Below are 23,245 nucleotides of genomic sequence, written 5' to 3'. Positions count from 1 at the left end.
CGTTGTTGGATGTCGCGAACTCAAAGCGTAGTGTGTATTCTAATTTTGTGCCGCCCGGGCCGCATAAGACTATTCCAGCTCCGCTGCCTTGCCGGTTCGAGGAACCATCCACGTGAAGGATCCAGGGCTCTTCATCCCAGTTCGCGCTTCGCCTGATCAGGAGAGATGCCACACTGGCTGCTACTTCACGGGGTTCAGACTCCATGGGCTCGGAGTCTCTGGGTTCGCCCGAACTGGGGACCTCGGGCTCGACCTGTGGGGTTTCGTGGCTGAAAGTGCACTCGGGGATAAAATCTGCCAAAGCTTGGGCCTTAATAGCGGTTCTTGGTTTGTACTGGAGGTCGTACTCGCTGAGTTCGATGGCCCATTTCGTCAGTCGACCAGAAACCTCGGGTTTGAGTAAAACTTGTCTCAGAGGTTTGTCAGTCAAGACGATGACGGTGTGAGCCTGGAAGTATGGGCGGAGTTTCCGAGCTGCTGTCACTAGGGCATATGCTAGTTTTTCTATCTGCGAGTACCTTGCCTCTGCTCCCAGTTCGGTTCGTAGGGGATCCTCGATGGAAGCTCCGATCTGAAGTGTGCGAGCTGGGTCCGTAGCCAAAGTCGGGATTGCGACTGTTTCCTCCGTGGGCGAAGCTCGTTCCTCACCTTTCTCCGTAGGCCGCTCCAGTTCGAGGTCGTCGGCCGCCTTGGTTTTTCCCTTCAGGGCGGCAACATAACACTTGCGGGACTCGAGCTGGTCGCCCCGCGCTACCCCCACACCGAAGTCCGTAGGGAACTTCATGGCCAAATAGTAGGTGGAGACCGCCGCCCGTAGGATATGCGTGATCGGCCTCCCTATTATGGCATTGTATGGAGAGGGGGTCGCGATTACCAGGAAATCATGGTTGAGTCTGACTACACAAGGCCATGTGCCGACTTCCACAAGGACGGTTATTTTTCCGAGGGGTCTGACTTCCTCTCCACTGAAACCCACCAGGGGAGTGTTTGCGGGCTTCAGCTCGCTCCTCTAGAACTGCAGCTGGTCAAATGCTGATTTAAAGAGGATGTCCGCTGAGCTGCCCGAATCTACGAGTACGCGTCTGACCTCGAAGTCGTTGATCCTTAGTTTAATGACAAGCGCGTCATCATGGGGGTAGTGGACCCCTCGCGCGTCGTCCTCCGTGAAGAAGATTGGTTCTTCGGTCTTTGGTCTCTTTGGGGGGTTCCGTTCTTCGAGGGCCGCTTCACGAACTGAAGTCCGGGCTGCTGCCAAGGTACACCCTGCTACCACCGAACCTCCCACGATTACATGGATGGTTCCCCGAACTGGTCTCTCTTCCGGAGGCTGCCGCTGCAACGGTTCGGCAGGTCTGTTGCTAGACTCGGGGGCATCCTTTTCGTGCTCCCCTTGCCGACCTGCCTTATTGTTATTATTGTTGTGCTGTACAAAGTTTCTCAAGTATCCGCGATGGATGAGCCCCTCTATCTCATCCCGGAGGTTATTACATTGCTCGGTACTATGATCATGGTCTTTATGGAAACTACAATACAAATTCTTATTTCTCTCGTTCGGATTTCCCTTTAGGCGAGGTGGCCACTTCACGTACGGGGCATCTTTGATCGTCATTAAGATCTTCGTCCGCCTCGTGTTTAATGGTGTGTAGTCCGTCCAAACTGCTAGGGGAGCCCGGAACGACTGGTTCGTCTTTGGCTCCCGGGTCAGGTTTTTTCTATCCACCGGGTTGGAGAGCTCGCCTTCTCTCTTTCTTTTCTCGTTCCCACCTTCGGTCCGTTGATTGATTTCTTCCTCTGTCCTCATGAACTTATCCGCGAGCTTCAGGAATTCGGCCACGGTTGCGAGCTGGTTAGCCACCATGTGCCATTTGAATTCTTTGTGTGTCACCCCTCTTTTGGTCGCCGCGAGCTGCACTGCGGGGTCCAACCGCAGTATCTGCAAGCATGCTTCATTGAATCGCTTGATGTAGCCCCGGATGGATTCTCCTTCTCTTTGGACTACTCCGAAGATGCTTTCCTTTGTTCTGGGGCACCGTTGGCTGGTGACGAAGTGTGCGGTGAAGACCTGCACGAACTGGGCCCAGCACTTTATCGACCCGGGGGCCATGTTCCTGTACCAAGTGCGGGCTACCCCCCTAAGGGTGGTGGTAAAGGCCACGCACATGCACGATTCGCTGGCCCTAGCGAGGTGCATTTGGGACTGAAAGGCGTCAACGTGGTCGTTGGGGTCGAAGGACCCGTCGTACTTGTCCAGAGGTGGGAACTTGAAATATCTGGTTAAGGACCCGTCGTTCGAGCTCGTGTCTTTACCTCTGAGTTCCGACAAGGCACGGGTGGCGGTTCGGCGACTTCGTCGGCGCTTTCATTGCTGAGCTGGCCTTGTACTGGCACTGCTGGCCTCCGTGTTACCGAGCTGGCCGAATCAGTTTTCGGTAAGCGGGAACTCGGGCTTGGAGCGCCGGGGTCCGACCTCGCGGGCGAGGTTCCCGACCCGCCTATGGGTTGCGAGGCGGGGATGACATTTTTCTCTCTTCGACCTAGGGACTAGGCCTGGCTGTTAGGGGTGTTCTGGGGCCGGGAGGCCTTTGCCTGGTGGGGGCGTCCATCCTGCGGGGAGGCCTTGACCGGCCTCAGAGCGGGGTGGCGAGGTGGAAGTAGTGGTTGGTTCAGTGGTAGTTGGGGGAACTGCTGTTGGTAGTGATACTGGGAGATGTTGTGCAGTACTTGGTGCTGGTGAAGCTGGTGCTACTGGAACTGTTGCATTTGGGCTTGCATTGCCCGCATTCACTGCATCAGGTCGTCTAACCGGTTTTGGCTGGCTGCCAGGGGGACGGCAGTCGATTCAGTGAAGGTTGTCTCAATGGGGAGAGGAAAGGGGATGCTTGTGGCATGAGGGTTTACGAGCGCCACTGCTTGTGGTGCGTTCAAGCTGGGGATCCCATCCACCGAAAGGGGGATGGTGAACTGTCCAACGCACTCCACGGGGACTTGAAGTTGTTCCCCGGTGGCGTTTGTCTCCGTGCCACGTCCGGTGTTGCTGGAGGAGGCCATGAGTGTTGAGTTTTTTGAAAAAAAAAAGGGGTTATGGAAGTTTGGAGGGAGGCTTTTTGAAGCGTTCCCACATACGGCGCCAATTGATGGAGCGCAATCTAGGTGTCCGCGGCCTTGCTTCTGAACGAGGTAGCAGGGAGCCTGAAACGGAGGAGATGGGGAAGCTCCGGGGGGAACCCGGTGTAAAGGCTTCAAAGCTCAAGTTAGAATCCTTCAAAAGCAAGGTAATACCAGATAGCGCAAAGTTTGTATACCTTCTTTGTTGGGGGGTAGGGGGCTCTCATAATCACTTCGTGCACTCGCCCCGAGGCCCTTGTCAGGTCGGGTATGATTACCCTTGTGCTTGTCAATTCGGCCGTCGTCCTTTCTGCTGGGACAGAACCGTCACTGCCTAACCGTCTTTCTAACTGGAGATGGCGGTGTCAGTGGCAGTGGCAGGTGGCCGTTTAGAGTGCGGCCGCCAAATGTCATATCCCAAGTCAGTCAGGCGCGGCGCCCTCGGGCACGGACTTCCTTAGTGTCAGGCATGGTACGACTTGTTTGGTTTGGTGCCCAGAAGGTGATGCGGAGTACTGAGCGAGGCGAAGTCTTGAGCTCGGAGGTATCTATAGGGCAGGTCAGTTCGGCGAGGTGTATCCCGAGCTGTTACAAGGTGGGTCAGTTCGGCAAAGTGTATCCCGAGCTGTTACAAAGTTGGCCAGTTCGGATTACTCTGGTTTTGGGCAAAGGGTGAGTTCGGGCCCCCGTAGGGAGTTCGGTCCGCTGGTGTCCCCTTGTTCCCGCCTAGGCTTGGCCCCTTTTGCCGAGCTGTTGTTTCTGCCACATGTTACGTAACAGTGAGGTCGGGCCAAATCTTCCATCATCAAGGGCCAACAATAAGATGAACTCATTACTAAGTATTGTCCAAAAATCTAATAGTTTAAAGTTTAAACACACATGTGACATGTTATTTGTGTCATACCTCAGGCCCCAGCTGCCGGGAGGCTGGGAAGATATCAATTTTTTTTCTCTAATTTTTTATCAAACCAAACAGTCTTACTGTCTGTTTGGTCCACGGGAATAGGCCAATAGGGATCTAGAATCATTATTAGAATGGGTCATTATAATTCCAACTACTGTTTGGTTGGAATCCCGTTTTCATTCTTGTTGGAATGGCATTTACCTATTTGAAGGAATGATCGTTCCCTGATCCCTCCCATTCTATTGGGAATGAAAAAATCTCATTTCAGCTTATTCTAATTCTTGTCTGAACCGAACAGACTATGAAAATAGACCATTCTGATTTCAATTCCAATTATAAACCAAATGGACCCTTAATGTATAAGTACTAGGCAATGTTTTAAAAATCAACCTAGAGGTTGAACCATTTTCGCCTCCAGGGTAACGGACTCTTATATTATATACAATTTATATTTTTTAAATACATGTGGGGACTTTGATTTGCAACTAATCTGATTTTTATAGTTTACCAACCAACTTGTTGTTATCTAGCTAGTCTTTTAAAGGTAGAAATAGAAACACGAAAATCAAAACTAGGAGAGGTGGGTGCAAATATAATATATTTGTTTGGTTAAGAGCTAAGTATTACTAACACGTAAAGAAATTAAACTTTGTTTTCTAATTTGTTATGTGTCTGTTAAGTGAAAAACAACATAGTAATAGGGCCAAGCATTACTTAGTCATTTTTTAACCCATCAGGGTTCCTTTCAAAGACCAATAGGTGTAGGTCTTTTTCCTGTTTCAGCTGCTTCTTTGGCTAGCTGATCAGGTACCTTGTGGAGCCCCAAGTGGGGCCATACCCAAAAAATCTGTTTTGACTAGAAGGGAAGAAATGGCAGTTAGAAGGTTATAATCAAGAATTAGAAATTACTTTTACCTACCTCCAAGCTCCAAATTTAGCTCAAATTATTGAGAATCCTGAGACACAACCTCTAAATGTTAGTCTTAATTATATATTTACCAATCTCAAATAATTGGAACCAATGGACCTTGTAAATAATTTTACCATATAGAAGATCCATTGATTCTTAGTTATTATTTTACATGTAAAATCACCTAAAATTTTCTTCTTATGACCCATACAGATGATACCAATATCATGGTGGAAATATTCTAAATGTTTGCATAAGTAGATTTGGTGTTCATGTGATTGGGTGGTGCTTTGGTTTGGTCAGATGAACATATAGAAAGACATCTTTTGTAAGTTATTGGAGGGGTTAAACTCTAGAAGGCCAGGAGTACACCAAAAAAGACATGAATAAGAATAATAAAAAATGATTTAAACATTTATATTTTAATAATAAATATGACATCAAATAGAATGGAATGGTGAAATAGGATTAATGTAGACAATTCGTATAGTTGGGATAAGATTTAGATGACGGCAACGGCAACGACAATGATACAAGTGGAAATATTCTAAACATCAACCAAATAGAGATTTGGCCTTCATGTGATTGGCCAGTGGTTTGTTTATATTTAAGGGATGTTTGTTGGTGGTGACAGCCCAAGTAGGTCCAAGAGAAGCCATGGTCTTTCAATGACAATAATGACAATAGGGGCTTTAGATTATAATCAAGGAGATTGGCTTTATACATTCCCAACTGTGCCAAAATTCAGGATTTCTTTTGTTAATTTAGGGAGATTGAATTTTGGTAATTCTGAGAAAAAGGGTCAATATTCTTCTTGCTTTTTTAGTAGGAAAAGGGGTCAAACTGAAACAAATGGTGATCACCTTTCCTCCAGGTCACTCTCATTGAGGATGCATGATTCTGGTCATCTCTGGGGTTTTCTAGTAAAAGATACAAGGGAATCAAAGAGGAAAGAGCAGAAGCAAATTGGACCCACCAGCCACTTATGTATACATCATTCTGAATTAGAGATGCAGGATTGACCCAGTCACTTATGTTTACATTATTCAGAAGTATACATGCAGGTAGGGGTGGCTACGAGTCGAGTCTTTCATCAGTTATTCGAGTTCGGTTCAGTTCAATTTAAATCAAGCTTTGATCTAAATTTAAGTTCAATATATAGACTCATTTATTAATCGAACCGAGTTTAAGCCTAGTGAAACTTGGCTTGTGAGGTTCACAAGTATAGTATTAAATAAATAATTTTTATTACATACATATATGCATACATATAATAAATAATTTTCTTATATATAATAATATTTTTATTTTTTATATAAATAGTAAAATAAAAATAATTCTTATTTTATTGTATGTAAAATAAAAATAATTTTTTATAGTTATTTTTTGTATATTAATATTAATACTTTTATAATTCTTAATTTTTTTGTCTAAAAAATAAAAAATAATTTTATAGATATAATTTTTATCTTTCAAAAAAACTTGGCTTATAATTAAGCTCGAGTCAAGCCGCTTGCGAACTATGAACCGAGTCAAGATCAAGCTTAAGCTTGAGCTTGATACTATTCCTACGAGCCGAGCTCGAATAGCCAAATACTCAGCTCGGCTCAACTCAAATCCACCCCTAGATGCAGGAATGACCCAGATGAAAGAGGGATTCAATCTCAAATCCCCACTACAACTAGCCAAAGACCTTACCAAATGAGCCGATTTTCACCAACGACCCAATATTTGAGATGGTCATTTTGGCATCACTCCCATGGTAAATGGCAGTCTCTTCGTGTCTGTGGTAGAAAAATAAATTGAAGCTGAAACATTGATGAAGTGACATAGCTCAGTTTAATTTCCTTGCTTCTCCAACTTGTTCAACAAAATGTAGAAGTAGACAACTCTTCAAAGCGACCGACGTGTTGAGGACCCAGTAGTCAAGATGGTGGAATGGTACCCGTCTTCCCAAGGCATTGAAGACGCCAAGAAGAAGGCAGTTGAGGACTACATTGCCTCTCCTCGTTTTGACGATCTGATGGTGGATTCTTACAGGAGGGGGTTCAAGTTGAGTAGGTGGATGATCCAGAATACGTACCCCGACCTCGATGTAAGTGCCATATACACTTCGCGGATAACTCAGGAGATGGCCAATGCTGTCGATGGCGAGCCGGACTCTGAAGGAGAGGCAGGGCCTTCAGGTGTTGTTGAAGTGCCTTCTGATGGCGAAGAGGTGGCTCCGGGCATGTAATTATTTTTTTTTTTGTAAGTCCTTTCTGATGGCCAATGTACTCCTGTTTCTTGCAATGGAATAGATAAGTCTTTTTTCCCGTGTTCTTTTTCCCCGAACTGATTCTTTGTCGGTCACTTTGTCTGGGTTATTATACTTCCGCGATCTGTTCTGCCGCGAACTAGTTTTTTACCGAGCTGATAATATGCTCGACTTCTTTGCTTGTTTACGCCGAGGTTTCTCTTGGCTTGCATCGTGGCACATAAGACCTGATTTCGTCCACTTCGCTTGGTGGTTTATAGGTACTATCGCCTTAAGTTCATGATGTTCCACGGTCGAGGTACTTGTTTGCCTTCCAAGGTTTCGAGTTCGTATGCCCCCCCGAGCGTTCGTTTTACTTTACAGGGTCCTTCCCAGTTAGGTCCAAGCTTGCCCACGCCGGGTTAGGGCACCATAATCTTACGAAGGACTAGGTCGCCGACTCGGAAGCTTCGTTGCTTTACTCTGGCATTGTAGTAGCGAGCTTCCTGCTGCTGGTATGCCGCTGTTTGGATGTGCGCGAGGTCCCTTACCTCGTCCAATAGGTCAAGGTTGGTACGTAACTCGTCTCCGTTCGTCCGATCGTGGTATGTTTCTAATCGCTGTGTTGGTACTTCGATTTCCGCCGGGATCACTACTTCAGTGCCGTAGGTGAGGTTGAAGGGGGTTTGTCCCGTGGCGGTTTTTTTGGTAGTTTGGTGAGCCCATAAGACACTTGGTAGCTCTTCGGCCCACAATCCATTAGCTCGATCCAGATGTGCTTTCAGTCCGTGCAGGATGGCTCTGTTCATTACTTCCGTCTGACCGTTTGCCTGAGGGTGCGCGACTGACGTGAAGTTTTGCCGAATCCCCATGCTTTGGCACCACTCTTGGAACTTGATATCCTCGAACTGCTTGCCGTTGGCAGAGATTAGTACCCGAAGTAACCCGAAGTGACATACTATGTTCTTCCAAAAGAAGTTCTGTATGTTTCGAGCCGTAACAGTTGCCAGAGGTTCGGCTTCTATCCACTTCGTAAATTAATCTACTGCAACAACTAGGAATTTTCTTTCACCTATTGCTGGTGGGAATGGCCCCAAGAGGTCGATGCCCCATTGTGCAAAGGGCCACGGGCTGGCGAGGTATTTGAGGTCGGAGGCAGGTTGATGGTGAATATTGGCGTGCTTCTGACACTTGTCGCATTTTCTGACGAGCTCGACAACTTCTGCCTTCATCGTTGGCCAGTAGTATCCTTGTCGAAGTGCTTTTTGGGCGAGTGCTCTGCCCCCCAAGTGTCCGCCGCATAGGCCTTCATGAGTGTCGCGGAGTACGAACTCGGCTTCGGCAGGTTGCAGGCAACGCAAGTAGGGGAGCGTGTAGGACCGTCGGTATAACCGTTCGTCTATTATGACGTATTTGGCTGCCTGGCGCTGCACCCTCTTGGCCGCATTGCGTTCTGTAGGGAGTGTTCCGTCTATCAAGAATCTCGCGAGTGGGTCGATCCAGCTCGGCTCTGCTTCCAGGACGGGAGCGACCTCCTTTTTCCCCCCGAGAATACTAGGCCAGGGTAAGTCCTCTATGTAAACAGTTCTCATGTTGTTGTGACTTGTACTGGCTAACCGGGACAGGGCGTCGGCCTAAGTGTTCTCTGACCTCGGGATTTGCCTGATGAAGTGTGACTGAAAGTTCAACAGGGCTTCTTTTACTTTGGCCAAATATGCGATCATGGAGAGCTCGCGTGCTTCATACTCGCCTATAACTTGGTTGACCACGAGCTGAGAATCGCTGCAGATGACCAAGTGTTTTTCCTTTACCTTTCGTGCTAGGTCCAGCCCGGCGATCAGTGCTTCGTACTCTGCCTCGTTGTTGGATGTCGCGAACTCAAAGCGTAGTGTGTATTCTAATTTTGTGCCGCCCGGGCCGCATAAGACTATTCCAGCTCCGCTGCCTTGCCGGTTCGAGGAACCATCCACGTGAAGGATCCAGGGCTCTTCATCCCAGTTCGCGCTTCGCCTGATCAGGAGAGATGCCACACTGGCTGCTACTTCACGGGGTTCAGACTCCATGGGCTCGGAGTCTCTGGGTTCGCCCGAACTGGGGACCTCGGGCTCGACCTGTGGGGTTTCGTGGCTGAAAGTGCACTCGGGGATAAAATCTGCCAAAGCTTGGGCCTTAATAGCGGTTCTTGGTTTGTACTGGAGGTCGTACTCGCTGAGTTCGATGGCCCATTTCGTCAGTCGACCAGAAACCTCGGGTTTGAGTAAAACTTGTCTCAGAGGTTTGTCAGTCAAGACGATGACGGTGTGAGCCTGGAAGTATGGGCGGAGTTTCCGAGCTGCTGTCACTAGGGCATATGCTAGTTTTTCTATCTGCGAGTACCTTGCCTCTGCTCCCAGTTCGGTTCGTAGGGGATCCTCGATGGAAGCTCCGATCTGAAGTGTGCGAGCTGGGTCCGTAGCCAAAGTCGGGATTGCGACTGTTTCCTCCGTGGGCGAAGCTCGTTCCTCACCTTTCTCCGTAGGCCGCTCCAGTTCGAGGTCGTCGGCCGCCTTGGTTTTTCCCTTCAGGGCGGCAACATAACACTTGCGGGACTCGAGCTGGTCGCCCCGCGCTACCCCCACACCGAAGTCCGTAGGGAACTTCATGGCCAAATAGTAGGTGGAGACCGCCGCCCGTAGGATATGCGTGATCGGCCTCCCTATTATGGCATTGTATGGAGAGGGGGTCGCGATTACCAGGAAATCATGGTTGAGTCTGACTACACAAGGCCATGTGCCGACTTCCACAAGGACGGTTATTTTTCCGAGGGGTCTGACTTCCTCTCCACTGAAACCCACCAGGGGAGTGTTTGCGGGCTTCAGCTCGCTCCTCTAGAACTGCAGCTGGTCAAATGCTGATTTAAAGAGGATGTCCGCTGAGCTGCCCGAATCTACGAGTACGCGTCTGACCTCGAAGTCGTTGATCCTTAGTTTAATGACAAGCGCGTCATCATGGGGGTAGTGGACCCCTCGCGCGTCGTCCTCCGTGAAGAAGATTGGTTCTTCGGTCTTTGGTCTCTTTGGGGGGTTCCGTTCTTCGAGGGCCGCTTCACGAACTGAAGTCCGGGCTGCTGCCAAGGTACACCCTGCTACCACCGAACCTCCCACGATTACATGGATGGTTCCCCGAACTGGTCTCTCTTCCGGAGGCTGCCGCTGCAACGGTTCGGCAGGTCTGTTGCTAGACTCGGGGGCATCCTTTTCGTGCTCCCCTTGCCGACCTGCCTTATTGTTATTATTGTTGTGCTGTACAAAGTTTCTCAAGTATCCGCGATGGATGAGCCCCTCTATCTCATCCCGGAGGTTATTACATTGCTCGGTACTATGATCATGGTCTTTATGGAAACTACAATACAAATTCTTATTTCTCTCGTTCGGATTTCCCTTTAGGCGAGGTGGCCACTTCACGTACGGGGCATCTTTGATCGTCATTAAGATCTTCGTCCGCCTCGTGTTTAATGGTGTGTAGTCCGTCCAAACTGCTAGGGGAGCCCGGAACGACTGGTTCGTCTTTGGCTCCCGGGTCAGGTTTTTTCTATCCACCGGGTTGGAGAGCTCGCCTTCTCTCTTTCTTTTCTCGTTCCCACCTTCGGTCCGTTGATTGATTTCTTCCTCTGTCCTCATGAACTTATCCGCGAGCTTCAGGAATTCGGCCACGGTTGCGAGCTGGTTAGCCACCATGTGCCATTTGAATTCTTTGTGTGTCACCCCTCTTTTGGTCGCCGCGAGCTGCACTGCGGGGTCCAACCGCAGTATCTGCAAGCATGCTTCATTGAATCGCTTGATGTAGCCCCGGATGGATTCTCCTTCTCTTTGGACTACTCCGAAGATGCTTTCCTTTGTTCTGGGGCACCGTTGGCTGGTGACGAAGTGTGCGGTGAAGACCTGCACGAACTGGGCCCAGCACTTTATCGACCCGGGGGCCATGTTCCTGTACCAAGTGCGGGCTACCCCCCTAAGGGTGGTGGTAAAGGCCACGCACATGCACGATTCGCTGGCCCTAGCGAGGTGCATTTGGGACTGAAAGGCGTCAACGTGGTCGTTGGGGTCGAAGGACCCGTCGTACTTGTCCAGAGGTGGGAACTTGAAATATCTGGTTAAGGACCCGTCGTTCGAGCTCGTGTCTTTACCTCTGAGTTCCGACAAGGCACGGGTGGCGGTTCGGCGACTTCGTCGGCGCTTTCATTGCTGAGCTGGCCTTGTACTGGCACTGCTGGCCTCCGTGTTACCGAGCTGGCCGAATCAGTTTTCGGTAAGCGGGAACTCGGGCTTGGAGCGCCGGGGTCCGACCTCGCGGGCGAGGTTCCCGACCCGCCTATGGGTTGCGAGGCGGGGATGACATTTTTCTCTCTTCGACCTAGGGACTAGGCCTGGCTGTTAGGGGTGTTCTGGGGCCGGGAGGCCTTTGCCTGGTGGGGGCGTCCATCCTGCGGGGAGGCCTTGACCGGCCTCAGAGCGGGGTGGCGAGGTGGAAGTAGTGGTTGGTTCAGTGGTAGTTGGGGGAACTGCTGTTGGTAGTGATACTGGGAGATGTTGTGCAGTACTTGGTGCTGGTGAAGCTGGTGCTACTGGAACTGTTGCATTTGGGCTTGCATTGCCCGCATTCACTGCATCAGGTCGTCTAACCGGTTTTGGCTGGCTGCCAGGGGGACGGCAGTCGATTCAGTGAAGGTTGTCTCAATGGGGAGAGGAAAGGGGATGCTTGTGGCATGAGGGTTTACGAGCGCCACTGCTTGTGGTGCGTTCAAGCTGGGGATCCCATCCACCGAAAGGGGGATGGTGAACTGTCCAACGCACTCCACGGGGACTTGAAGTTGTTCCCCGGTGGCGTTTGTCTCCGTGCCACGTCCGGTGTTGCTGGAGGAGGCCATGAGTGTTGAGTTTTTTGAAAAAAAAAAGGGGTTATGGAAGTTTGGAGGGAGGCTTTTTGAAGCGTTCCCACATACGGCGCCAATTGATGGAGCGCAATCTAGGTGTCCGCGGCCTTGCTTCTGAACGAGGTAGCAGGGAGCCTGAAACGGAGGAGATGGGGAAGCTCCGGGGGGAACCCGGTGTAAAGGCTTCAAAGCTCAAGTTAGAATCCTTCAAAAGCAAGGTAATACCAGATAGCGCAAAGTTTGTATACCTTCTTTGTTGGGGGGTAGGGGGCTCTCATAATCACTTCGTGCACTCGCCCCGAGGCCCTTGTCAGGTCGGGTATGATTACCCTTGTGCTTGTCAATTCGGCCGTCGTCCTTTCTGCTGGGACAGAACCGTCACTGCCTAACCGTCTTTCTAACTGGAGATGGCGGTGTCAGTGGCAGTGGCAGGTGGCCGTTTAGAGTGCGGCCGCCAAATGTCATATCCCAAGTCAGTCAGGCGCGGCGCCCTCGGGCACGGACTTCCTTAGTGTCAGGCATGGTACGACTTGTTTGGTTTGGTGCCCAGAAGGTGATGCGGAGTACTGAGCGAGGCGAAGTCTTGAGCTCGGAGGTATCTATAGGGCAGGTCAGTTCGGCGAGGTGTATCCCGAGCTGTTACAAGGTGGGTCAGTTCGGCAAAGTGTATCCCGAGCTGTTACAAAGTTGGCCAGTTCGGATTACTCTGGTTTTGGGCAAAGGGTGAGTTCGGGCCCCCGTAGGGAGTTCGGTCCGCTGGTGTCCCCTTGTTCCCGCCTAGGCTTGGCCCCTTTTGCCGAGCTGTTGTTTCTGCCACATGTTACGTAACAGTGAGGTCGGGCCAAATCTTCCATCATCAAGGGCCAACAATAAGATGAACTCATTACTAAGTATTGTCCAAAAATCTAATAGTTTAAAGTTTAAACACACATGTGACATGTTATTTGTGTCATACCTCAGGCCCCAGCTGCCGGGAGGCTGGGAAGATATCAATTTTTTTTCTCTAATTTTTTATCAAACCAAACAGTCTTACTGTCTGTTTGGTCCACGGGAATAGGCCAATAGGGATCTAGAATCATTATTAGAATGGGTCATTATAATTCCAACTACTGTTTGGTTGGAATCCCGTTTTCATTCTTGTTGGAATGGCATTTACCTATTTGAAGGAATGATCGTTCCCTGATCCCTCCCATTCTATTGGGAATGAAAAAATCTCATTTCAGCTTATTCTAATTCTTGTCTGAACCGAACAGACTATGAAAATAGACCATTCTGATTTCAATTCCAATTATAAACCAAATGGACCCTTAATGTATAAGTACTAGGCAATGTTTTAAAAATCAACCTAGAGGTTGAACCATTTTCGCCTCCAGGGTAACGGACTCTTATATTATATACAATTTATATTTTTTAAATACATGTGGGGACTTTGATTTGCAACTAATCTGATTTTTATAGTTTACCAACCAACTTGTTGTTATCTAGCTAGTCTTTTAAAGGTAGAAATAGAAACACGAAAATCAAAACTAGGAGAGGTGGGTGCAAATATAATATATTTGTTTGGTTAAGAGCTAAGTATTACTAACACGTAAAGAAATTAAACTTTGTTTTCTAATTTGTTATGTGTCTGTTAAGTGAAAAACAACATAGTAATAGGGCCAAGCATTACTTAGTCATTTTTTAACCCATCAGGGTTCCTTTCAAAGACCAATAGGTGTAGGTCTTTTTCCTGTTTCAGCTGCTTCTTTGGCTAGCTGATCAGGTACCTTGTGGAGCCCCAAGTGGGGCCATACCCAAAAAATCTGTTTTGACTAGAAGGGAAGAAATGGCAGTTAGAAGGTTATAATCAAGAATTAGAAATTACTTTTACCTACCTCCAAGCTCCAAATTTAGCTCAAATTATTGAGAATCCTGAGACACAACCTCTAAATGTTAGTCTTAATTATATATTTACCAATCTCAAATAATTGGAACCAATGGACCTTGTAAATAATTTTACCATATAGAAGATCCATTGATTCTTAGTTATTATTTTACATGTAAAATCACCTAAAATTTTCTTCTTATGACCCATACAGATGATACCAATATCATGGTGGAAATATTCTAAATGTTTGCATAAGTAGATTTGGTGTTCATGTGATTGGGTGGTGCTTTGGTTTGGTCAGATGAACATATAGAAAGACATCTTTTGTAAGTTATTGGAGGGGTTAAACTCTAGAAGGCCAGGAGTACACCAAAAAAGACATGAATAAGAATAATAAAAAATGATTTAAACATTTATATTTTAATAATAAATATGACATCAAATAGAATGGAATGGTGAAATAGGATTAATGTAGACAATTCGTATAGTTGGGATAAGATTTAGATGACGGCAACGGCAACGACAATGATACAAGTGGAAATATTCTAAACATCAACCAAATAGAGATTTGGCCTTCATGTGATTGGCCAGTGGTTTGTTTATATTTAAGGGATGTTTGTTGGTGGTGACAGCCCAAGTAGGTCCAAGAGAAGCCATGGTCTTTCAATGACAATAATGACAATAGGGGCTTTAGATTATAATCAAGGAGATTGGCTTTATACATTCCCAACTGTGCCAAAATTCAGGATTTCTTTTGTTAATTTAGGGAGATTGAATTTTGGTAATTCTGAGAAAAAGGGTCAATATTCTTCTTGCTTTTTTAGTAGGAAAAGGGGTCAAACTGAAACAAATGGTGATCACCTTTCCTCCAGGTCACTCTCATTGAGGATGCATGATTCTGGTCATCTCTGGGGTTTTCTAGTAAAAGATACAAGGGAATCAAAGAGGAAAGAGCAGAAGCAAATTGGACCCACCAGCCACTTATGTATACATCATTCTGAATTAGAGATGCAGGATTGACCCAGTCACTTATGTTTACATTATTCAGAAGTATACATGCAGGTAGGGGTGGCTACGAGTCGAGTCTTTCATCAGTTATTCGAGTTCGGTTCAGTTCAATTTAAATCAAGCTTTGATCTAAATTTAAGTTCAATATATAGACTCATTTATTAATCGAACCGAGTTTAAGCCTAGTGAAACTTGGCTTGTGAGGTTCACAAGTATAGTATTAAATAAATAATTTTTATTACATACATATATGCATACATATAATAAATAATTTTCTTATATATAATAATATTTTTATTTTTTATATAAATAGTAAAATAAAAATAATTCTTATTTTATTGTATGTAAAATAAAAATAATTTTTTATAGTTATTTTTTGTATATTAATATTAATACTTTTATAATTCTTAATTTTTTTGTCTAAAAAATAAAAAATAATTTTATAGATATAATTTTTATCTTTCAAAAAAACTTGGCTTATAATTAAGCTCGAGTCAAGCCGCTTGCGAACTATGAACCGAGTCAAGATCAAGCTTAAGCTTGAGCTTGATACTATTCCTACGAGCCGAGCTCGAATAGCCAAATACTCAGCTCGGCTCAACTCAAATCCACCCCTAGATGCAGGAATGACCCAGATGAAAGAGGGATTCAATCTCAAATCCCCACTACAACTAGCCAAAGACCTTACCAAATGAGCCGATTTTCACCAACGACCCAATATTTGAGATGGTCATTTTGGCATCACTCCCATGGTAAATGGCAGTCTCTTCGTGTCTGTGGTAGAAAAATAAATTGAAGCTGAAACATTGATGAAGTGACATAGCTCAGTTTAATTTCCTTGCTTCTCCAACTTGTTCAACAAAATGTAGAAGTAGACAACTCTTCAAAGCGACCGACGTGTTGAGGACCCAGTAGTCAAGATGGTGGAATGGTACCCGTCGTTTATTTAGGAGGCATTGGATCAAACCCATGGATATACAGGCTCTCTGTGGTGTGGTCAATGGGCCATGAGTGCACCCTGCTCTGCCCCATCCCGGATTTCTCTGCACCCAAAACAAAATTAGTTCTCTTTCAAAACCTCATCATCCTATACAAAAGATATCATCATCGTCCCTAAAAGGTTAGTTGAGGCTAGAAAAAAGTAACAAGCTTCTTTGGTATCTCTTTTATCACACAAAGTCCCCACCACTCAAAATACACCATCTAACCATGACTTCTTTTGACTTTGTTTATTGCACAACTTATTTGCCACAAACGTGATAAGACTCTTACAAGACATGAGGATGTGGCTGACTTCTCTTTTTATGATATATATATATATATATATGAAGTGGCTGAACTAAATGCTTTAATATTTGTATTATTTAGTGATTAAGTTAATGGCTGAAACTGAAGTTGGGTTGTTCTCTACGCTCAGTTTGGAAGGAATGCAAATACAGATATACAGATATGTACATGCAAAATCTTGTATTTTCTATTATTTTGTATGTATTTGTGTTGCACATATTTGTAATTGTACTCTTTCTAAATTGAGCCCTATTTCATACACTTCAGCTATTACCAAACGGCCCCTTACTAGTGGAGTTCGCATCTCTGCCCCACTGCTCCATCGCCCCACAATTGCCCTACACAATGTGTGACTAACACCTGTCCAAAATGATCTCATTCGAGCTTCTCCCATATTCCCGCCCATTGAACCTCAAATCGGAGTCTTTGGCCTCTGTTCTAGCCCGAATTCGGATCTCTGCCCTCATCTCCGGCACCGATGATTGTTTTGGCCACTGTCACCAGGTACACTCCAAGCCTCTTTTTTTGTGTGGGTGTTCTTCATTTCAAGAAACTAGTGCTCAACCAAATACCAATGTCGGAGCGATCCGTCAGTGCCGCAGAGGAAGGTGGAAGAGGGTAAAAAAAAGTATCTAATGAAAAACAAAACATTAAAGAGGGTTTCTCTAATTTGAAACGAAAAAACCAAACACCCACACGAAAACCGAGGGGTGGAGCTTACCTGGTGACCGGAGCGATCACCGGTGTCAGAAATGGGAGCGGAGATCCAAGCTTGGGCTAGAACAGGGTCAGAGACTCTGGTTTGAGGTTCAGGGAGCGGGAATATGAGAGAAGTTCCAACTTTACCCTTTTGAGATCGTTTTAGGGCTAACGGGTGGGACTAATGTCTGTCCCGTTAGTCCAACACGTGGAAACGCCCCACCGCATGCTACTGAACAGGTGTCAGTCACACGTTGTGTGGGGGCGGAGATGCGAACTCTTAGTGGTGGTGCCCTTCAAGTTATTAGAGAGAGGCTTTGAAAATCAAGTAGCCCTTTGCTTTGGAGGAGACAAAACCAAAGATTTTGAATCCAGAATAAGCAAAGATGCTGGCAATTTGGAGCATGCTTTCAGTTCAAAGTTATATAATTGCTGGCTTCCAATTTCCGTTTGCCTTTTTCCCTTTTCAACATGGACCACTTACAATAATCAAGGGGGGGTCTGAGAAATCTTATAAGGATTAGGAATCAATATTGGAAACCTAAAGTAGAATAATATCAGAGATGTGATCAATTGGTACAAGACTTTGGCATGCTTTGGTGGCAAGCCATCGTTCCTTCAAACCAACCATCCTAACAGACAACTTCTCAACAAAGCATTCAACAGAAAATCTTGGTTTGATTCTCAAGTCTAAGGCCCATCTCTTATTTATTTTTCTCCCAATGTGAAAACCAGACTGCCTCCTTGCAGTACTATTGTGGGATCCTTCCTATCCCTTTTAATAAAAGTTCTAATAGAATCCTTTTCCCTTTGTTAGGGAGAAACTGACAAAAAACCACCCCCACTTCAAATCGTAAGCAGAATCATTTAATAAAAGGAAAAACTAAAAATATCCAAAAACATGCTTGCAATGGCAAAGATGGTGTTTGGTTGCTGCTTATTTGAAAGACGGCATCAGTTTATTGTCACATATACATTTAGTAGGTGTTTGGCACCAATTCTGAATCCTTAGAAAATGGCGTCACATCGGCACCAATCAGAAATCCTTTTTTTTTTTTGGAAAAATGTCAGCTGTTTGGTTAGCCTTTTTTCTAAAAAGCTTTTTCTCATACCACACTTTGGAATGAGGAAAGGTGTGATATGAGTGTTTACCCATTTTTTTCTATTGTTGCTACCAACAGTATGCTGACATGGCATTGAAAAATACCTATGTGGCAGCAACAACAAACCTAAGAAAACATTTTTCTGAAAAAAAGCAGAATACTTATACAGCACTGTTTTCTGATATACTTCCAAACACTGCCTTAATGTTTCCCCCCAGACAAAGCATTTATTCACTGTTCAGCTTATATTGGCACCTAATGACATTTAGCTATCAAACAACATAAAAAAACACATTTATCAGCCACTTTTCTTGTTTTCAAGATAAAATTCATACAAAACATTTATTAAATAAACAGCCACAGTCCCACACAGCCTCTCAAAATCTCAAGCTTAATATCAATTTCATCCCTCCCCACTCCCCACAGGCCCTAAGATCATGGACTTCTTTTACATCTTCATGGTCTCAAGTATGCAATTGTGAATCATATTGTAACTGATGAAGAAAAACAAGATATGTTCAGAACAAAGATCAACCAATCCATCTCATTATCAGCAGTATTTCTGTCTTTCTTTCTTTCTTTCTGTAACCTTTGCTTGGATAGTTTGTAGGGTAGTTTCTAATGCTTCTTCCTTTCTTTCTCTGGGTTAAAGATGGTTGGTGGCATTAAATTGCGCCGCCGTGCGCACAATTGTTAAAGATATTATTAATTATAAAATATAAATGGAAATAGAGAAAAGCGCCCCCCTTCCCCAAATACATTTGAATCAAAACAAAGCAGGCTAACGGGCCCCTCCTGGCATTTCCAGCGAAACTCAGAGGCCAGTACCACCACCTCAACAAAGAAACCCATCATTGCACCAGAAAATTTTCAGCAATCACTCCACACAAATCCCACGAAATCTTTTAATCCTTCTTTCTCTTAGAACCCAATTCATATTGAGAGAGCTTTCTTCTTCTTCTTCTTTTTCCCTTTTTCTCTTCTATCTTTGGCCCTTAATTAATCTCTTGGAGAACTGTTAAGGGGTTGCACTTTGTGTGATGACGGACTCTGTGTGAGGGGGTGGGTATTGCGTTCTGTTTGCGACTTTGATTTGATGGGGAATTGCTGGTGTAGGTGGAAACCATCCATTTACAGAGTATCATCTAATGTAAAGTCAGGTAGGATCTTGGGCCCTTTGCTTTTCCTTCTTTTGCTTCGTACTCTGCAATTTGGTTTTGGGTTCTCATGGCAACTCTGAGGTGGGCTTTGTTTTTCTGAGAAGTTGGAGGTCGTTGTTGTGTTTTTATGCCTCTACAGATTGGAACTTGGATTGAAACGATTGAACTCTGTTTTTCGACTCTGCTTTTATTTGTCCTTGGATTCTCCTTTGCATCACTCTCCGGCGTGTTTTTGGTTTGCCTGTTTTTCAGAAAAAAAAGAAAAAAATCAATATGGTTTATATTTCTTTTGCCATCAGGTTGAAGTGAAGTTCTCAACTGTTTGATATTTGGTTTTTGCTTTGTATTTGTTTTTGTTTTTCTTCTCTTGGTCTTCTGCTTAGTCTTCTTCGCAGAGTCAGACCATTTTTCTTGAATCTTTTCTTGCTTTTTCTGTGATCTTGTGGTTCTAAATTAACAAAAAAGGTTCTCTTTTCTTTTTCTCCTTTATACTCACTTTTTAAAAAAGAGAGATGTTTTATTGTTATTTTTCTTTCTGGTTTTTCATCTGTTTTGAGACTGTTATCTGTTTCTCTTTATTTTCTTTGTTTTTTTTTTCCAGAAAAGCAGTGAATTATGCTTCTTATCCCATGTTTTCTTCAATTTCTTTATATAGTTATATTTTGTCTTTCCAGAGTCTCCAAAATACCAAGCCCCACGAGTGAGGGAAGGGAAAGATGGCCAGAAGTTGCCTTCCAATCCTGAAGAGGTTGAGGACCTACGCCGTGATTCTGCTGCAAATCCACTGATTGCATTCTCTTACAATGAGCTAAAGATAATAACAGAGAATTTTAGGCCAGATCATGTGTTGGGTGGAGGAGGATTTGGAAGTGTTTATAAAGGACACATTTCTGAGGATTTTAGGGAGGGGCTTCAGCCCCTTCAAGTAGCAGTCAAGGTTCATGATGGAGATAACAGTTTTCAGGGCCACAGAGAATGGCTGGTACTTTTTGTCTTCATTTCTGTTTTTGGGTTGCTCTATTTTTCTCTACTATTCTTTGGAGATTATTTCTCTTTCAGTTCTGCTAAGAACTCGATGGGTTTGTAGGCAGAGGTTATATTTCTGGGACAACTCTCTCATCCAAATTTGGTTAAACTCATTGGATACTGCTGCGAAGATGAACACCGAGTACTGATTTATGAGTATATGGCCCGGGGTAGCGTGGAAAACAATCTTTTTTCAAGTAATTTTCCTCTGATTCCAGAAACAGTTTGATGATAAAAATACCACTTTTACAGTAGAACCAAACCACATTAAATTGCTGGCAAGATGGTCCAGTTATGGTTACACAAATAGCAGACTTACAGTAGTCACTAGTCAGCAGTGCAAGGAGATCATTACTGATTGAAATGTATGAAAAGGAAATGACAAAGGCTAACTGATTGACTGGTCTCTCTCTGCTATTAATTAAGACTTAAGGGTGTCTTTATGGCCTTATTACCCTTTTTCTGTGTTTTCCATCCATGCCCATCATTGAAAGGTTTTGTTGGTAGATCAACTACTATAAAGTTTGGTCTACCAACAACTGATTTTAGGCACCCAAATAAATGGCTCTGTGTGTCCTGTTGTGTCTCCTTAATATTTCCCTGGGTCTTAATTTCTAATGAATTACTTGTTTTGATTGTTTTGGCAGGAGTATTACTTCCTCTACCTTGGTCCATCAGAATGAAGATTGCATTTGGTGCCGCCAAGGGACTTGCATTTCTGCACGACGCCGAGAAACCAGTTATCTATCGCGATTTCAAGACATCTAATATACTGCTGGATCTGGTCAGTATTTAAACCACAATTCTGAAATTGCTGCATTGCTGCTACCTTGTTTACAAAATGTAGGCTGTTGTAATCTGATAAGTTACATATTTAATTAGACAGTTAGGTCCTGTTTGTTTGTTGGTATTTAGCGCCGTGCACGCACACCGGGGTAACTGGTTGAAACCAATAATTGCTCTCTCCCTCTCACCTCTCTCTTTACCCAGGTAACTTGTAGCATACAAGAACGCTGGAAACTCGCTTATACGGGCAAAAGTTGTAAGTAAAAACGAACAAGGCCTTAAAAGAAAATAATCAGTTAATTACTGATCAAATATCTAAGACTGGTATGTTGCTTGAAAATTTTAAAAAGAAAAAACAGAAAACCTAGAAATCCAATTCCACCAAAAGTTTAATCATTAGTAATGCTGAATCCAGTATATGGTAGATCAAGATTACTTAATTTAGAGTTGTCTCTTCAATCCTTTTTGTAGAATAATATATCATGGAATTCAGCCAGCTTTTGGGTTGGCTTATAGGGTGTCCATTTATGTTGTCATCAGGACTACAATGCCAAGCTTTCTGACTTTGGGCTCGCAAAAGACGGACCCGTGGGTGATAAATCTCATGTCTCCACCCGCATCATGGGGACATATGGATATGCAGCTCCTGAATACATAATGACAGGTCAATTGTCAATTATCAATTATCAAGCCCATCTGATCTGAAACAGTTCTCTGTATTAATGTAACTCAGTAACCAAGGAAACAACCTGCTGTTCATCATATATCACAGGCCATTTGACTCCCAGGAGCGATGTCTACAGCTTCGGAGTTGTTCTTCTGGAGCTTCTCACAGGCAGAAAATCTCTAGACAAGTCTCGGCCAGCCCGAGAGCAAAACCTGGCAGATTGGGCCCTCCCGCTGCTGAGCGAGAAGAAGAAGCTGCTCAACATCGTGGACCCGAGATTACAAGGAGATTATCCCGTCAAAGGTGTCCACAAGGCAGCCATGCTCGCCTACCATTGCCTCAACCGCAACCCAAAGGCCAGGCCACTGATGAGAGATATTGTGGACTCTCTCGAGCCTCTTCAGGTTGCTGTTGACAACGTACCTTCTCCTGCTTCGTATGTCATCAACAATGGCGTCCCGGCTGCAGAGTTTCAAACAAGAGAAAACGCTTGACAGACTGAGATTGAATGATTGATGATGACTACAGTAGTGCTTGTTTTCTCTTACTGTTTTTCTCAAGCTTGGACGTCCACACCAATCCAGCAGTCTGAAAGGAGAATTGAATCTGAATGGATTTTCGTAAAAGAACAAATTAAATGGGTTTTGCCCTGGGAAGGAGATGGGTTTTGATCATCTCTTGCTGCCAAAACAGAGTCTATATATACTAGTAAATTGCAATTGTATCATTATTATCATGGGCTTGGGGAATATGTAAACAGCTTAAATTCTAATTACATGCTTCTCACAATATTTGTACTGATTAATGCATGCACCACAAATTAAGCCTCCGTTTGGTTTTGATAGAAAAATAATTTAAGACCCGTCCGTTTTTACTTTTCCTGTGGGTATTCAGGACAAGTATTTCCAAGGTTTCACTTGCCCGGATAAGTTCGATTCCCGTGTTATTGGCCCCAGTAGGTTATACACATGTCCCCATGTAAAGGGAGAGGCTGTTTATTGGAGTCAGGGTAAGTAATTTACCCACCCTCTCCATAAGGGAAGGTGTCATACTCTCTCAAGAAAAATGGCTTACGGAGATCATGATCAATTACTCGATTAATTAATTTTCCTCCGGCAAATAAATGAAGTAAGAGAGAAACAAAAAGTTGAGATAAAATCTTTTTCTCAATTTCCTTTCTCTCTCTTATTTTCTATCAAACCAAACACAGCATCAGTGTTTTGGTCTATGACTCTTCTCACCACCTTCATGAATGGGTTGCATGGATGAGAATACATGATGTAAGGGTTTGATTATGAATGTGGTAAGAAATATGATGTTATTTATCAAAATTCATGAATAGGTTTTGACTAATCAAAACTCTTTTCATACCATATCTTTTCTGCATCATAGATTTTCCCCGTGGTGTAATAGGGTCAAGTCTACTCTGAAGACCAAATACCCACTGACTGTTGGTACGTGAAGAATATGATTTCATCCATCATTTGGGAAGGTCCCAGCAGCTGGCCATCCCAAATAGGCTCATGAGGAAATAAGAATTCATTTTTGCTACAACAGTGTCGTGGTGTAGGGATA

The 23,245-nt window shown here is 44.6% G+C and overlaps 1 protein-coding gene across 1 annotated transcript; it reads left to right on the top strand.

Moving 5' to 3' along the window:
• Positions 1-18,482: 18,482 nt before the first annotated feature.
• On the top strand, positions 18,483-22,475 carry LOC148872940 (Protein kinase superfamily protein). Its single transcript, XM_088973620.1, has 6 exons — positions 18,483-19,191; positions 19,866-20,173; positions 20,279-20,414; positions 20,865-21,001; positions 21,544-21,667; positions 21,776-22,475. Exons 1-6 carry the CDS (start codon positions 19,128-19,130, stop codon positions 22,162-22,164), a joined length of 1,158 nt encoding a protein of 385 aa, XP_088829746.1. The 5' UTR covers positions 18,483-19,127; the 3' UTR covers positions 22,165-22,475.
• Positions 22,476-23,245: the final 770 nt, after the last annotated feature.

The sequence above is a fragment of the Nelumbo lutea genome, chromosome 2 (genome assembly GCF_056320005.1).
Source record: "Nelumbo lutea isolate HS-2025 chromosome 2, American lotus-T2T, whole genome shotgun sequence".
NCBI lineage: Eukaryota > Viridiplantae > Streptophyta > Magnoliopsida > Proteales > Nelumbonaceae > Nelumbo > Nelumbo lutea.
Note: the sequence above shows the minus strand (reverse complement) of the source record. Positions and strands in the feature narration are given on the sequence as shown.

Bases quoted from the DNA above. Each gene is read 5' to 3' on its own strand.
- LOC148872940 (XM_088973620.1), top strand. From the start codon at position 19,128: ATGGGGAATTGCTGGTGTAGGTGGAAACCATCCATTTACAGAGTATCA. The intron at 19,192-19,865 runs GTAGGATCTTGG...TTGTCTTTCCAG, and splicing joins ATCATCTAATGTAAAGTCAG to AGTCTCCAAAATACCAAGCC. The intron at 21,668-21,775 runs GTCAATTGTCAA...CATATATCACAG, and splicing joins TCCTGAATACATAATGACAG to GCCATTTGACTCCCAGGAGC.